The sequence below is a fragment of the Staurois parvus genome, unplaced genomic scaffold (assembly GCF_062004578.1).
Source record: "Staurois parvus isolate SC_StPar_1 unplaced genomic scaffold, SC_StPar_1.0 ptg000154l, whole genome shotgun sequence".
In the NCBI taxonomy this organism is placed as follows: Eukaryota; Metazoa; Chordata; class Amphibia; order Anura; family Ranidae; genus Staurois; species Staurois parvus.
In genome coordinates, this window is record NW_028317950.1 from 7,763,586 (window position 1) to 7,779,263 (window position 15,678).

At 42.2% G+C, this 15,678-nt stretch overlaps 1 protein-coding gene across 1 annotated transcript in view; it reads right to left on the bottom strand.

Moving 5' to 3' along the window:
• Positions 1 to 15,678, bottom strand: part of WAS (WASP actin nucleation promoting factor) — a 42,339-nt gene that overhangs the window by 11,172 nt on the left and 15,489 nt on the right. Inside the window, exons 3-6 of the mRNA XM_089675007.1 lie at positions 11,661 to 11,747; positions 10,021 to 10,117; positions 8,131 to 8,172; positions 8,005 to 8,055 (exon numbers count right to left, since the gene is read on the bottom strand). Of these exons, the coding sequence (XP_089531133.1) occupies positions 8,005 to 8,055; positions 8,131 to 8,172; positions 10,021 to 10,117; positions 11,661 to 11,747 (277 nt within the window). The remainder of the gene's footprint in view (positions 1 to 8,004; positions 8,056 to 8,130; positions 8,173 to 10,020; positions 10,118 to 11,660; positions 11,748 to 15,678) is intronic.

Consider the following 15,678-nt stretch of genomic DNA (forward strand, 5'->3'; position numbering starts at 1 on the left):
GTGTCCTGATCATCGCAGTGGTCCAGCAGTGTCCCTGATCGCCACAGTGTCCCTGATTGCCACAGTGTCCCTGATCGCCACACAAGTGGCCCAGCAGTGTCCCTGATCACCGCAGTGGCCCAGCAGTGGCCCTGATCACCATACAGTGGCCCAATCAGTGTCCCTGATCACCTTACAGTGTGCCTGTTCATAAAGTGTCCCTGATCTCTGCCACACCAGTGGATCCTGTTCACTGCCATCGTCTGTGAGGAGAGAGATCCAGTACAGCTAACTGTGAGTAATTTTCAGCCTTTGCACAGAGTTTACACACACTCACAAAACATTGCCAGCCACCTCACTGTATCTCTGATTTTTGCCCAACAGTGACTAGTGTGAACCAACTGCAGCCAGATATCTGTCCCTCACTGCAACACCAGCCTGATCACTGCCATACCAGTGGGTCCTGATCAGTGTCAAAAATATGGCCAAAAGATCATATACAAGCGAGGAGGCATTTCAAATTCTGAGTATGACAGATGAGAGTGACGGAGAACTCTCACTGTCAAACTCTGATTCTGTATATGAACCAGAACACAGCAGCGGTTCACTCTCTGAATCAGATGAAGGTGTTCCAACAAAAAGAATGAGGAACTCCAAGGAGCAGCAAGCAACCACCAGCAGCTCAATACGTTCTTCTGATATGGCTACTACCAGCACTGTAAGTGCAAGTTCTAGTATTCAGGTGTCACATCAGCCACCAAGGATTAGGGCCCATACTGCTGTCCCAGATGCTCTTTTAAACCCTGTGTGGCTACCTTCAGGATCAGGAGCACCTATAATTCCCCCATTCATAGCCCAGTCAGGCATTCAGGCAGAAACCCAAAATTTTACAGCCATTGATTATTTCCATTTATTTTTCACTGAAGAGTTTTTGAATTCAGTTGTGCACCAATGCAATATTTTCGCCCAGCAATTAATCACTCAAAATCCCAACTCCTGTTATGCTCGAACATTTGAGTGGAAATGCCTCACAGTTGAAGAATTTAAAGTGTTTCTTGGCCTTACATTTAATATGGGACTAACAAAAAAAAATGAACTGCAGGCTTATTGGTCGACAAATCCCATTCAACACATGCCGCTCTTTTCTGCCACTATGTCCAGGACCCGCTATAAAACAATTCTGCACTTTCTACATTTCAACGATAATTCCCTGTTCCCCCCCAGAGATCACCCAGAGTACGACAAACTTTATAAAATTCGTCCACTAATCAATTATTTCAACCAAAAATTTTCAGAAATATATTGTCCTGAAAAAAACATCTGTGTCGATGAATCCCTAATCCATTTCACTGGGAGGCTGATCATAAAACAGTACATTCCAAGTAAACGGGCCAGATACGGGGTGAAGATGAACAAACTCTGCGAAAGGTCCACAGGATACGTGCACAAGTTTCGTATCTACGAGGGAAAGGACAGTCAGCTAGAGCCCCCTGAATGCCCAGCCTATATGGGGATTAGTGGAAAAATTGTCTGGGGCCTGGTATACCCCCTCTTCAATCAGGGGTACCATCTTTACGTGGACAATTTCTACACAAGCCTGCCCCTTTTCCGCCACCTTTATCTCAAGGACACTGTAGCCTGTGGCACAGTTCGACCCACCGGAAGGGATTTCCACAACAATTGGTTGCCACCAAGCTAAACAGGGGGGAGTCAGGTAGCTTGAGAAATGAAGAGATCCTGGCCCTTAAGTGGCGAGACAAACAGGATGTGTATGTCCTTTCATCTATCCATAACAGCAGCTCATTGGAAATTCAAGGAAGTCGCGGTCCCATCCGAAAACCCCAATGCATACACGAATACAACCTGTTCATGGGGGGAGTGGATTTAAATGATCAAATGTTACAGCCCTACATACCCAACAGAAGATCAATCTACTGGTATAAAAAAGTATCCTTCTACCTTTTCCATATGGCCCTGTACAATTCCTACATCGTTTTCCAGAAGTCCACACAAAGACCTGTCACCTTCTTACAATATCAGGAAGAGATTATCACATCCCTCATCTATCAAGTAAGACCCGTACCTGAACAAATTCGGTCTGATGCAGTGAGCCGATTGCATGAAAGACATTTCCCCAATATCGTCCCCCCTACCGAAACAGACCGCAATCCTCAAAAGAGATGTCGGGTATGCTCCAAACATAGAATTCGATCTGACACCCGATACTACTGTCCCCAGTGTCCCTCAAAGCCTGGTCTCTGTATAGAAGAGTGCTTCCGTATCTACCATACCGCACTACATTATTAGTGAAGTACGGTGAAGATATATTTCTTTGTCCTCTGTTTGCTATTTCCCTGCCACGTTTCTGCCTGTTGCCTGAATTCATTTTCCTGCCTTCCATCTGAACTGACCTTGGCCTGTTTATTGACCATGCCTCTGCTTGCTGCCTGAACTGACCTCGGCGTGTTAATGGACCATGCCTCTGCCTGCTGCCTGAACTGACCTCGGCCTGTTACTCGACCATGCCTCTGCTTGCTGCCTGAGCTGACCTCGGCCTGTTAATCGACCATGCCTCTGCCTGCTGCCTGAACTGACCTCGGCCTGTTACTCGACCATGCCTCTGCTTGCTGCCTGAACTGACCTCGGCCTGTTAATCGACCATGCCTCTGCCTGCTGCCTGAACTGACCTCGGCCTGTTAATCGACCATGCCTCTGCCTGCCTCCTGGACTGATCTTTTGCCCTCCCACTTTAGTAGTGGGATTCAAGACAACACAGGGGTCTCACGTATGTGAGGGGATCCAGAGTAGTGTTTCCGAGCAGAGAAAACTTTTTTGTTTTCTTTGGGTTTTTTAATTCCCGGATCAGGGTCTGGAGACCAGAGGCTTCGAAGAGATTTGGGTGGGATGAAGCCTCTACCCCTTTGTCCAGTCTTACCTAACCAAGGCCCTAAGCTTAATGTTTCTGCCTGGACCAATCCTTTTACCACGTCTTTGCTTGCTGTCTGTATTGACTGTGGCCTTTTTATGGACCATGTTCCTGTCTTCTTCCTGGACCACTACTTTGCCTGTTTGCTCACCACGTCTATGCATGACACCGGTACTGACCCATCTGCACATCCCACTGGCTACCTTCCTGCAAGACACTGGTGCCACCCATCCTCTGCACTGAAACAACAGGTACTCTTTGGTTTATCTTTTGTTCAACTTCTTGGTGAATGAACATAGTGCTATGTGGACAGCCACGTACTAGTAGGTTAAGCTTTTAGGAACAGGCTGTAGGTGAAGCTACACTATGCTTTATTGATATATAATGTTTGCTAATTTTTGTGATAAACAGGTTGCAATGACCAGTAATCAGTCCAAACACTGAAAATGTCTTACACATGTGGTATCCCCATACTCAGGAAAAGTAGCAGAATGTGTTTTAAAGTGTTATTCTAAGAATACCTATGCAGTGTGTTAGAAATATGTTATTATTGGTAACATGGCATTAAAGAAAAAATAACTACTTTTTTTCACATTTTCTAAAAATCTGTGTAAAAAATTAAGTCTTCAGAAGACTTTGCTGCTCCAGGACCTCCAAAATTGTGATACGTAGTCAATAAATTAGATGTGTAATTTTTACCCTTAGTATGCCTAACGGTGCTTATTGCATGTGGGGCCCCTCCATTTGGTTAGGCTGTGAAAAAGTCTTGCACGTGTGGTATCGTTATACTCAGGAAGAGTTAGAGAATGTGTTTTGGGGTGTAATTTTAAGTATGCCTATGCAGTGTATTAGAAATATCTTCTATATTGACAAGTTTGCATAGAAAAAAATACATTTTCATTTTCTTTTAACATATTCCAAAAACTTTTGGCAAAAAATTAAGTCTTCAGAAGACTCCCCATGCCTCTTAAAACATACCTTGGGGTGTTTGCTTTCCAAAATGGGGTCATTTTGTGGATAATTCCATTGCCCTGATGCTCCAGGACCTCCAAAACGGCAATAGGTAGTCAAGAAATTAGATGTGTAATTTTTGCCCTTAGAACGCTAACAGGTGCTTATTGGATGTGGAACCCTTCTATGTGGCCAGACTGTGAAAAAGTCTCACACATTTGGTATCGCCATATTCATCAGGAGTTAAAGAATGCATTTTGAGGTGTAATTTTAAGTATGCCTATGCTGTGTAATAGAAATATCTCATAGATTGACAACTTTGCATAAAAAAAAATATATTTTCATTTTCTTTTCACATTTTCCAAAAACGTATGGCAAAAAATGAAGTCTTCAGAAGACTCCCCGTGCCTCTTAAAACATACCTTGGGGTGTTTGCTTTCCAAAATGGGGTCATTTTGTGGATAATTCCATTGCCCTGATGCTCCAGGACCTCCAAAACGGCAATAGGTAGTCAAGAAATTAGATGTGTAATTTTTGCCCTTAGAACGCTAACAGGTGCTTATTGGATGTGGAACCCTTCTATGTGGCCAGACTGTGAAAAAGTCTCACACATTTGGTATCGCCATATTCATCAGGAGTTAAAGAATGCATTTTGAGGTGTAATTTTAAGTATGCCTATGCTGTGTAATAGAAATATCTCATAGATTGACAACTTTGCATAAAAAAAAATATATTTTCATTTTCTTTTCACATTTTCCAAAAACTTATGGCAAAAAATGAAGTCTTCAGAAGACTCCCCGTGCCTCTTAAAACATACCTTGGGGTGTTTGCTTTCCAAAATGGGGTCTTTTTGTGGATAATTCCATTGTCCTGATGCTCCAGGACCTCCAAAACAGCAATAGGTAGTTAAGAAGTTAGATGTGTGATTTTTGCCCTTAGAACGCTAACAGGTGCTTATTGGATGTGGAACCCCTCTATGTGGCCAGACTGTGAAAAAGTCTCACACATTTGGTATCACCATATTCAGGAAGAGTTAGAGAATGTGTTTTGGGGTGTAATTTTAAGTATGCCTATGCAGTGTATTAGAAATATCTCATAGATTGACAACTTTGTGTAGAAAAAAAATACATTTTCATTTTCTTTTCGCATTTTCCAAAAACTTGTGGCAAAAAATGAAGTCTTCAGAAGACTCCGCATGCCTCTTAAAACATACCTTGGGGTGTTTGCTTTCCAAAATGGTGTCTTTTTGTGGATAATTCCATTGTCCTGATGCTCCAGGACCTCCAAAACAGCAATAGGTAGTTAAGAAATTAGATGTGCGATTTTTGCCCTTAGAACGCTAACAGGTGCTTATTGGATGTGGAACCCCTCTATGTGGCCAGACTGTGAAAAAGTCTCACACATTTGGTATCACCATATTCAGGAAGAGTTAGAGAATGTGTTTTGGGGTGTAATTTTAAGTATGCCTATGCAGTGTATTAGAAATATCTCATAGATTGACAACTTTGTGTAGAAAAAAATACATTTTCATTTTCTTTTCGCATTTTCCAAAAACTTGTGGCAAAAAATGAAGTCTTCAGAAGACTCTGCATGCCTCTTAAAACATACCTTGGGGTGTTTGCTTTCCAAAATGGGGTCATTTTGTGGATAATTCCATTGCCCTGATGCTCCAGGACCTCCAAAACGGCAATAGGTAGTCAAGAAATTAGATGTGTAATTTTTGCCCTTAGAACGCTAACAGGTGCTTATTGGATGTGGAACCCCTCTATGTGGCCAGACTGTGAAAAAGTCTCACACATTTGGTATCGCCATATTCAGCAGGAGTTAAAGAATGCGTTTTGAGGTATCATTTTAAGTATGCCTATGCTGTGTAATAGAAATATCTCATAGATTGACAACTTTGCGTAAAAAAAAATACATTTTCATTTTCTTTTCACATTTTCCAAAAACATGTGGCAAAAAATGAAGTCTTCAGAGGACTCCCCATGCCTCTTAAAACATACCATGAGGTGTTTTCTTTTGAAAATGGGGTCATTTTGTGTGTAATTCAATTGTCCTGGTGCTCCAGGACCTCCAAAACTGTGATAGTCAGTCAAGAAATTAGATGTGTAATTTTTGCCCCTAGAACGCCTAAGGGTGCTTATTGGATGTGGGGCCCTTCTATGTGGTTAGGCTGTGAAAAAGTTTTACACATGTGGTATTGCCATACTCAGGATGAGTAGCAGAATGTGTTTTGGGGTGTAATTGCAAGTATGCCTATGCCGTGTGAGAGAAAGAACTTGTTAAATGACAACTTTGTGGGAAAAAAAAAAAATTTTTTTTACTTTCATCATTTCCTTAAAAAATTGGCAAAAAATGACAACTTCAAAAAACTCCCCATGCCTCTCATTAAATACCTCAGACTGTCTACTTTCCAAAAAGGGGTCGTTTGGGGGGTATTTGTACTGTCCTGGCATTTTAGGGCCCCAAGAAATTATATAGGTAGTCCGTGCATCAGGATTGATACATTTTCAAATATATCAAATATATATACCGTGGTCTGTAGACTCTATAACTTTCACAAAGACTAAATAATACACACTGATTTGGGTTATGTCTACCAACAAAATGTAGCACAATGGATTTTGGCCTAAATTTATGAAGAAAGTATATTTATTTGCAAAATTTAGTATCAAATACTAAGAAAAACATGTTTTTTTTCAAAATTTTCAGTCTTTTTTAATTTTTCTAGCAAAAAATAAAAACCCCAGTGATGATTAAATACCACCAAATTAAAGCTCTATTTGTTTGAAAAAAATGATAATAATTTCATTTAGATACAGTGTTGTATGCCTGAGTAATTGTCATTCACAATGTGAGAGCGCCGAAAGCTGAAAATTGGCCTGGACAGGAAGGGGGTAAAAGTGTCCGGACAGGAAGTGGTTAAAAAATATATAATGTTTGGGGGCTCTAAGACATTTTCTAGCAAAAAAATACTGTTTTAAAATGTAAACAAAAAGTGCCAGAAATGGTTTGGGGCTAACAAGCTGAAGTTAACAGTTGATTGTCTACCATGCACAGCTGCACCAGATTCTGAGTGCTCCAGTTTTAGTAAATCTCCGCCATAGAGAGGATGAATCTCCCTAATGGGACACAGACAGCAGTAATACCTCTCCACACTATCCACAACTAAAAAAAAAAAGGGTTTTCTATTAGTTATACTTTAAGTAAATACAAAATATCTTTCTAAATGTCAAATATTGAATGAAAATAGCATAAAAAAATCACAAACATATATAAATGCTCTTCTTCCACCAATATAAAATACAATGTTGTCTTTTTAATTGGGACTGTGTGTGATTTTTTTTTTTCATTCAGTATTTGACATTTAGAAAGATATTTTGTATTTACTTAAATACCCTTCTTCTCCCAATAAAAAAGACAACATTGTATTTTTTATTGGTAGAAGAAGGGCATTTCTTTAATATTTGACATTTAGAAAGAAATTATGTATTTACTAATTTAACTATTTTTTGGCACACCAAGTGTGTCCTGTGAAAGCAGCTTCCCTTTGACTGGTATTCTAGTCACCTTTTTTCTTTTGTATTAATACAGCTGCTGCAGGGACTGCACTGGCTTTGTGAGTTGGGATATTTCTATGGTTTAAGCCATTTTACCTCATTAGCAATAAAAACTGATTCTTGGTGTCATAGGATAAATACTGTATACGGTATTTTAGTAGCATTTTTTGTAAATGCTCAAAAATGTTTTTGAAAAATGCTGAGCGGTATTTTACCGCATTTGTTAAAGTGGTCAATACCGCTTCGTGAATGGAGCCCACGGTCATATGTAGAGGATGGTCACAAACAGTGGCAGACTGACAACTCATGGGGCCCCTGTGTCCATGCCCAAGCTCAAAAAAGCCTATGAAAAAGGTACCAGGGGCATCTCATGGGGCCCCCTACTGACCCCGGGCCCACAGGCAGTGCCCGAGTTTCCAAATGGTCAGTCCACCCCTGGTCATAAAGTTGTAGAGAAGACTGTAAAAATCACACAATTCTTTGATTAATCATATTCCTTTGACAAAAATACAATTTTGTATCAAACAAACCTTTGGCCACTGATCACTACGTTGATTTATTCATGTACAGTATATGTTTGGAACATACCATTAGAGACTGATCCAGGGGGTGGTGGTAGGGGTAATGTGCTTCTTCTTTCTGAAAGTAGCAGACATAGAATTAACAAGGTTTAGCTTGACAACCGTACAGACAGAAAGCATTGCACAAACTTACCATCTGACACTGGTGGAGGAGGGGGAAGATTCTGGCGTTTATCTGCAAATAAAATAGATAAAATTACATCATTTTCAGGGTTGCTTCACACTCTTCATTTTGTGTAAAAAAAAGAAAACTTTTCAAATAGAAATGTGGAAAATACAGTCAGATCAGTGCTAACAAATAACAGACGAGCTCTTACACCGAGGTCTGGATTTCTGGAGTATTATTTTAACGTGGAATGGAATGCAAACAGTGAAGGTTAGCTGTGTTGTAGAGACAATTTAGAAATGTTAATTGCACCTAAGCAGAACCAGGGCCGGATCTAGTCTTTCTGATATGGGGGTGCAGTAAAAAATGTCAGGGGGGCAGGGGAGCGTACAGGTGTCAGTAGAGCAGTTTACAGGGGGTCAGCAGGGCATACGACAGGGGTCAGTAGGGTGGAGAACAGGGGTTATCAGGTAAGCAGAATGCAGGATGGGGTCAGGAGGGCAGAGGACAGGGGTCAGCAGGGCAGAGGACAGGGGTCAGCAGGGCAGAGGACAGGGGACAGCAGGGCATTGGACAGGGGTCAGCAGGGCATACGACAGGGGTCAGTAGGGTGGAGAACAGGGGTTATCAGGTAAGCAGAATACAGGATGGGGTCAGCAGGGCAGAGGACAGGGGACAGCAGGGCAGAGGACAGAGGTCAGCAGAGCATACGACAGGGGTCAGTAGGGTGGAGAATAGGGGTTATCATGTCAGCAGAATGCAGGATGGGGTCAGCAGTGCAGAGGACAGGGGTCAACAGGGCAATGTAAAGGGCTCAACAAGGCAGAACAAGGCAGAAGACAGTGGTTAGCAAAGAAGAGGACAGAGTCCCTGCTGGCAGAGTCCCTGCTGGCAGAGCACTTAGCCTAGGTACTCAGATCTCCTCTTCCCCACACAACACATAGCTGAGATCAGATTCCCTTACAGACACAGCCTCCATATGCACAGTGTGTAGCTGGAGCTTGCAGCTGCCATTTCGATCAGGGAATTTCACAGGTCAGAACTGCAACATAGCACCCTGCCACACACTGTGCATATGGAGGCTGTGTCAGCTATGTGCTGTGTAGGGAGGAGATCTGTTGAGTGCCCTGTGTGCTGGGCAGGAGGTGCTGGGACAAGGACATCTAGCTCCCAGGATGAAGATGACAAACTGCGCCCCCCCCCCCTGATGTGTACGTATCATGTCTCAGCACAAATCCCTTCCTTGATCCCAACACTGATCAGCACACTCACTATGAATTTCCTCCGCAAGTCAAAATACTCCCCGAACAATGCAAAAATTCCCCCTCCTCCTAGTCCAAATCCCCCATTTTAGCACACATCTTTGCCCCTCAATCCTACCTCCCAGCTCAAATCCCCCCAATTCCCCCTCCTAGCACAAATCTCCCATACCCAAAGAATTCACTACCTCTAGCACACATCCTCTTTCCCCTCAAATTTCCCATCCTATCACAAATCTGCTGAGCCCCCCCACCCCCCCCCTTCATCAGACCATGGTGAAGGAGCATGCCACAGCTACTGCTGCTGTACCTGGAGCTGACATCACTCCTGCCTGCCTTAAGATCCACACCGACCAGGAAGTACTGGGAACCACCAGCACAGCCAAGGACAGTGCTTTGGAGACTTGCCTGCAGCGGGACCGGCCAGGAGTTGCACAGCGGTCCACACCAGTTTGACAAGTGCTCATTTGACTACTATTGTGAGTTGCCAGTTTTGTGGAATCAGTTATTTGCTTCTATTGCTGCACTTAGATGGCGCTGCTTCTCTCTCTTTTATGATTCCAACAGTGAGCCTATTTTAATCTCCCAGATTTAAAATCAGTTTTGAAAGCTGTCTGTCCTCAGATTTCAATTACAGGTGGCTGTCATATCTTTGTACCTTGTCTGTGCTGCCGTTTTTGTAACTTCTCCTCCACAACAGATTGAAATGTGTCAGCTTCTTCTTCATTTGCAAAATTTAGTCCAGCCTGGCAGTCCTGCAGATAGGATGCAAAGCATGAAATTACTACACATTGCGACATCTAATTAGACATGTGCACGCTGGAATTTTTTCTTCATTTTGAATGCATTTGCTAATTAAAGAATTTTCTTTCTTCATATTTGTTATGTTGAACAGATTTGTTTTTTTTAATGTGTTTGAAATCTTAGGCGTTTCATATATTGGTTGTTATTGGAAGGATTCAATATTTTTGAATCCGATCCAAATTTATTGTGAAGAATAGCTGGTTGTCAGGGAGCGAGTGGCTGCCACATCCTTAAAGCAGAGCTCTACCCAAAAGGGGAAGTTCCACTTTAAGGACTGCTCTCCCACTCTCCATTAAGAATTGGCACCTTTGGGGGGGGGGGGGGAGCAGGTACCCGAATTTCCCTCCCTCCCTTCCTGTAGTCTTTTGGGACATGTGACAGATCCCATAAGACTACAGGACCATTCATGAATCGCAGAGCTACTCACGCATGCGCAGTGGGTACCCGGCTGTGAAGCCGCAAGCTATCACAGCTGGGTGCCCACACTGAAGATGCCAGCCTCCTGGAATCCAGGACGGCCGGTGAAACGGCTGCGGGGGACACACCACGGGACCGAGGGACAGGTAAGTGGCTGTTTTTTTAAAAGTCAGCAGCTACAGTTTTTGTAGCTGCTGTCCTTTATTTTTTGACAGGTGAGTGGAACTCCATTTTACCAACCATGACCCATCTTCTGTCAGCGGGTTCCCCACTGACAGCAGAATGTAAACAAAAAAGTGTCAGCATTCAAAAATTTTTTTACAAAAACAGCATGGGGATCCCCTTGCAATCCATGCCAAGCTCTTTGGGTCTGGTATGGATTTTGAGGGGAACCCCACACCAAAATGTAAAAAAAAAATGGCATGGGGTCCCTCCAGAATCCATACTAGATTCGAGCATGCAGCCTAGCATGCCAGGAAAGCGGGGGGGCAATCGTGCACCCCCCCTCCTGAATCTTACCAGGCCACATGCCCACAACATGGGGGGGTGCTTTAGGGGAGGGGGCTCCCCCCCAAAGCATCTTGTCCCCATGTTTATGAGTACAAGAGCCTCTTCCCCACAACCCTGGTAGGTGGTTGTGGGGATCAGGGAGTGACTTATCAGAATCTGGAAACCACCCAGATCCAGGTGCCCATCTGAACAAGTTTGGGGTACACGGTACCCAAACTCATTCACCCCAAAAAATTTCAAAAGTAAAAAAGTTATTGACCAGTCCTAATTTTGTCTGCTTTCTGCAGCCAAAGCTCCACGTTGAAGTGGCTTTTACAAAGTGGATAGATTGAGGTGTGAAAGAGGACGGGAGAAAATGTGGCCTTGTTGAGGGTCTGAATCTGGCTGCTTAATACCAATTGAATCTCATATCATAAATTAAAAATACAACTGCGTGTATCCATGTACGGTGGCATACCTGGCACAGGTCATACATTACTAAAACTGCCTACAGACCCTGCATGTGCATAGACAATACATGACCTCCAAATATACATCAGTCATTGCAGGAAATGTAAAGAAACTCACGTCTGCTGGAAAAGTGTGGAAATATGGTCGAGGTGTTTGGTAGGACAGCTGCTGATATATTTCCTGTTCCCAAACCAGCTTCTCTTCCTGGAAAACAAAATGTAGTTGTGATCACAGTCAAGAAACATCCAACTCTGTAAGATCTGATCGGGCAAAGGACTGCCCTTGTACCCCTCATGCCCAACCTGTGGCCCTTTGGCACTATTTGTGCGGTCCTTTGGGGACTCTGAACACAGTCATTTGGGTTTATTTGGCCTAGGTGCTTACTCAGGATACTGAGGATAAGTTATTATTTATCATGGCTTCTAGTAGTTAAAGTGTTACTAAACCCACAACAGTAAAATCAGACTGTATTTGCAGTAAATCATGCTTGGTATACTAACTGTGGAACCTAAGGGGTTAATCCTCTGCATTGTGTAAAAAGGCTGTCTTCTCTGCCACTCCTCTTGTTGAATTGACCACCTGATACAGACTGAACCTGTGGTCATATGCACATGCTCAGTTTGGTGTGAGTTGCTAGAGAGGTTTTTTTTTCTTGGGAGGGTGCATGTGATCAGCACAGGGCCAATGAGCACTGTCCAGACAGAGGTCAGGAGTTTCACATCCTCCTAGAGCAGAAAGAAAACTCTTCCTACAAGCTTTAACCAGTGCTCTGCTGAAGTCACAAGACTGCTCTAATTGCTGATGAGAAAAGTTATTTAGCAGTTTATATTTACTAAAATAATTACATTTCCATGTTGTGTGCACTGTGGGAGACCAGATATGGTGGATGCACGGTCCTGGGGATAGTAACACTTTAAATGGTTTGGTTTATTTCTTTCACACTGTCTTATGTTTTCTCTTCTGTCCCTTCCTTTTCTATTTTTATGTTTATTTAATCCTCTGATCTAATTTTGTATAATTGTTCTGGCTAAAAGAAACCTTAAATGTGGTAATGTTTTTGTGACAGCATTGATTTGTAAAGGGGCTGTAAAGAAGTGATTTCCAGCAGTCTCATAATATGTGTCTCCATCCTATTAACCTGAAGTATGTCCCCAGTGTACAGCAACTAAATGTGTGAAATATGCCTGAACGCTTCATTATTCGGAAATTCGGATGTATCCAAATTTCCAAATTACAATAGTGACTAATTTAAACGAATCCGAAATAACGAAACAAAATTTAATCCGAAAAGACAAATTATCCAAATTTGAATTATAGTTGAAAGGGAAATTGAATTTGAAAACGACTATGAAATGTAAACGTATTGTTGACCATCGCTCATTTCTTTCAAAGACTGTGTGTGTATTAATGTTAGAATATGACTATCTTCTGAAATGCAAATATTCGAAAGGAATAGAATAAAACAGAATGGAATAGAAAATAAAAGAATATAATAGAACAGAATAGGAAATAAAGAAAATAATAGAATAGATAAGAGAATAGATTAGAACAGAATAAAATAGAAAGAAAATAGCTTTCTTCTGAAATTCAAATTTTTAAAAGAATAGAATAGAATAAAAGAGAATAGAATAGAAAATAAAAGAATAGAATAGAAAATAGAGTAGAATAGAATAAAATAGAAAGTATGTAGCCGTCTTCCGAAATGTTAATTTTCAAATAGAATAGAATAAAATAGAATATAGCAGTCTTCCAAAATTTTAATTTCAAATAGAATAGAATAAAAAATAATAGAATAGAAAAGAATAGAGTAAAACAGAAAATAATATAACTTTATATAATAGAATTGAAGAGAAAATAAAAGAATAGAATAGAAAAAATAGAATAGATTAGAATAGAATATAAGAATATAGCTGTCTTCTGATACTCGAATTTCGAACAGAATAGAATAGCATAAAATAGAAAGAATATAGCTGTCTTCTGAATTTCGAATAGAATAAGACCAGCTATTCTTCATGATTTTTAATTGATTCAATATTTTCTAATGCTTGGAATCCATTGTAAAAATTTGAATCAGGTCAAGAAAGGAATAAATGAAACAAAACTAAACTAAATTAAATTAGTACCTTAACGAATCAATCTGAAATCTTTAGGTATGGTAAATATATCGTAAATGTGCACCATTTCGACGGTATTTACATGCTGTCCATTGAGAGAGCTATGCCAAAGCCGTCACTACCAGGCACATGTGCAGGAGTGACGTCATCCCGCCTCGGCCACTCAAACAGAAGGCAAACCCAAAAGGAAAACCAAGTGAAAGAGGATTCTCTGTCAGTGATAACAGGGCATTGCTGGAGGGATCCGTTTCACAGGTACTTCTGTCATAATGTGCTACTATGTGATGCATACTAGCACATTATGCCATTACCCCTGTGGGGGTTTTTTTTAATGCGGTTTACTACCTCTTACTAACTTTACTACCGGAAAGTTAAGCACCACTACCATACAGTAAAGGTATCTTCAGTGAGCAGTTAAGGTTTTCAGGTTTTTCAAAAGAAGGTTGCAACATCGTAGTGACCTCCAAGCATATATGTGGGAACAGGGCCGATGCTTCCAATAGGCAAACTAGGTGGCTGCCTAGGGCACACTGCCACCTAGGGGCGCCTGGGCACAGCACAGGCCAGCACTCTCTCCGTGTGGGACACTGCCACGTCATGAATGATCCTTCAGCTGAGAGGAGGGGCGGCAGAGGGGAGGAAGAAAGGACAGAGGAAGATGCTGGGTGTCTGGGGCCAGTGTAGCAGCTGAGCTGCAGCTCCTTCCAGTGTTCCTCTCAGACTCAGTCCCTTACTGCAAGCCAGCTGGTGGCTGCTGATCTCTGTGAAGTTCCAGCCCTTCTCTTTCCATTCATCAGCAGAGGCAGAGCTGCGTCTGGAAGATAATGTCTGACTCTGATGTCTCATGTCTGTGTGATTATGACCCATCCTGCCGGCCACCCATAACATGTGCAATGTGTCAGTGAGTGATGACATCATCACAATTCCACAGCCTGCTCTTCTAGTGCCTACTGATCTGTGTCAGTGTCGGTGGTGATGTGTTGTGTTGGATCTGTCACTGTGTGGAATCGCTCAGTTCAGCTGCCTGCTGTCACAGCATTTTATTTCCCCCCATTGCCTGGGGAATTCCAGCCTGGGATCTGTCAGTGTGGATCCATCATCCTCCACTCACTGCAACTGTCACCCTGCCACTGCCAGCCACAGATACAGTCCATCCGTAACACTGATTTTGTCTTTAACATTTTGTGCTGGTGGCATCTTATGGCACTTATTTTTGCATATTAAAAGAGATTTTGCAGTTTCATGTTTTATCGATTTAATATTTTCAACAGTTTTTTTTTTGAGGGGGGGGGGGTGCAAGTACTGTAGCTAGTCTTTCCTAGGGCACAAAATAATCTAGCACCGGCCCTGTGTGGGAACTATCCAAAGCTAGCCAGGGCACTCTATCTGACCAAAACCATTAATTCGTCTCTTTAACATCTTGTTTTGACAGGACGTCATATGACGCCCAGTCACAACGGCGAGTGTCCCGCATGGCCGTCAATCTGCTATAGGCCGGGCGGGACACTCACTGTTGCGACTGGGCGTTATATGACGTCCTGTCAAAATGAGCCGCTCACGCGGCCACGGGGCCACGCAGTGGTGCGATCTGTCACCGGCTGTGTCCAGACACAGCCGATGACATATCACTACACCGGCCCGTTGCCAGTGTCATGTGATCACTGTGACCAATCACAGCAGATCACATGTCAATTGTTTACAATGGATGGCTTCCTGTCATGCCATCCATTGTATACAATTATGTTGTAGGCTGTAACTGGTCAAGGCAGTCACATGATACAGACAGGGCCAATTACAGCCCATCTGTGTCATGTGATCAGCTTTGCCCAATCACAGCTAATCACAACAAAAGACTGAATGAATCAGTTCCATTCTGTAACAATGATTGCAAATATCGATGAAATACACTGGTATTAGCAATCATAATGTGTTATAAAAAAAAACCAAAAACAAATCCTGATCACTTGCCCAGAGTAGTTCAATATTACTATGGTAACATTGTATTGCTTTGGCCACAGTGT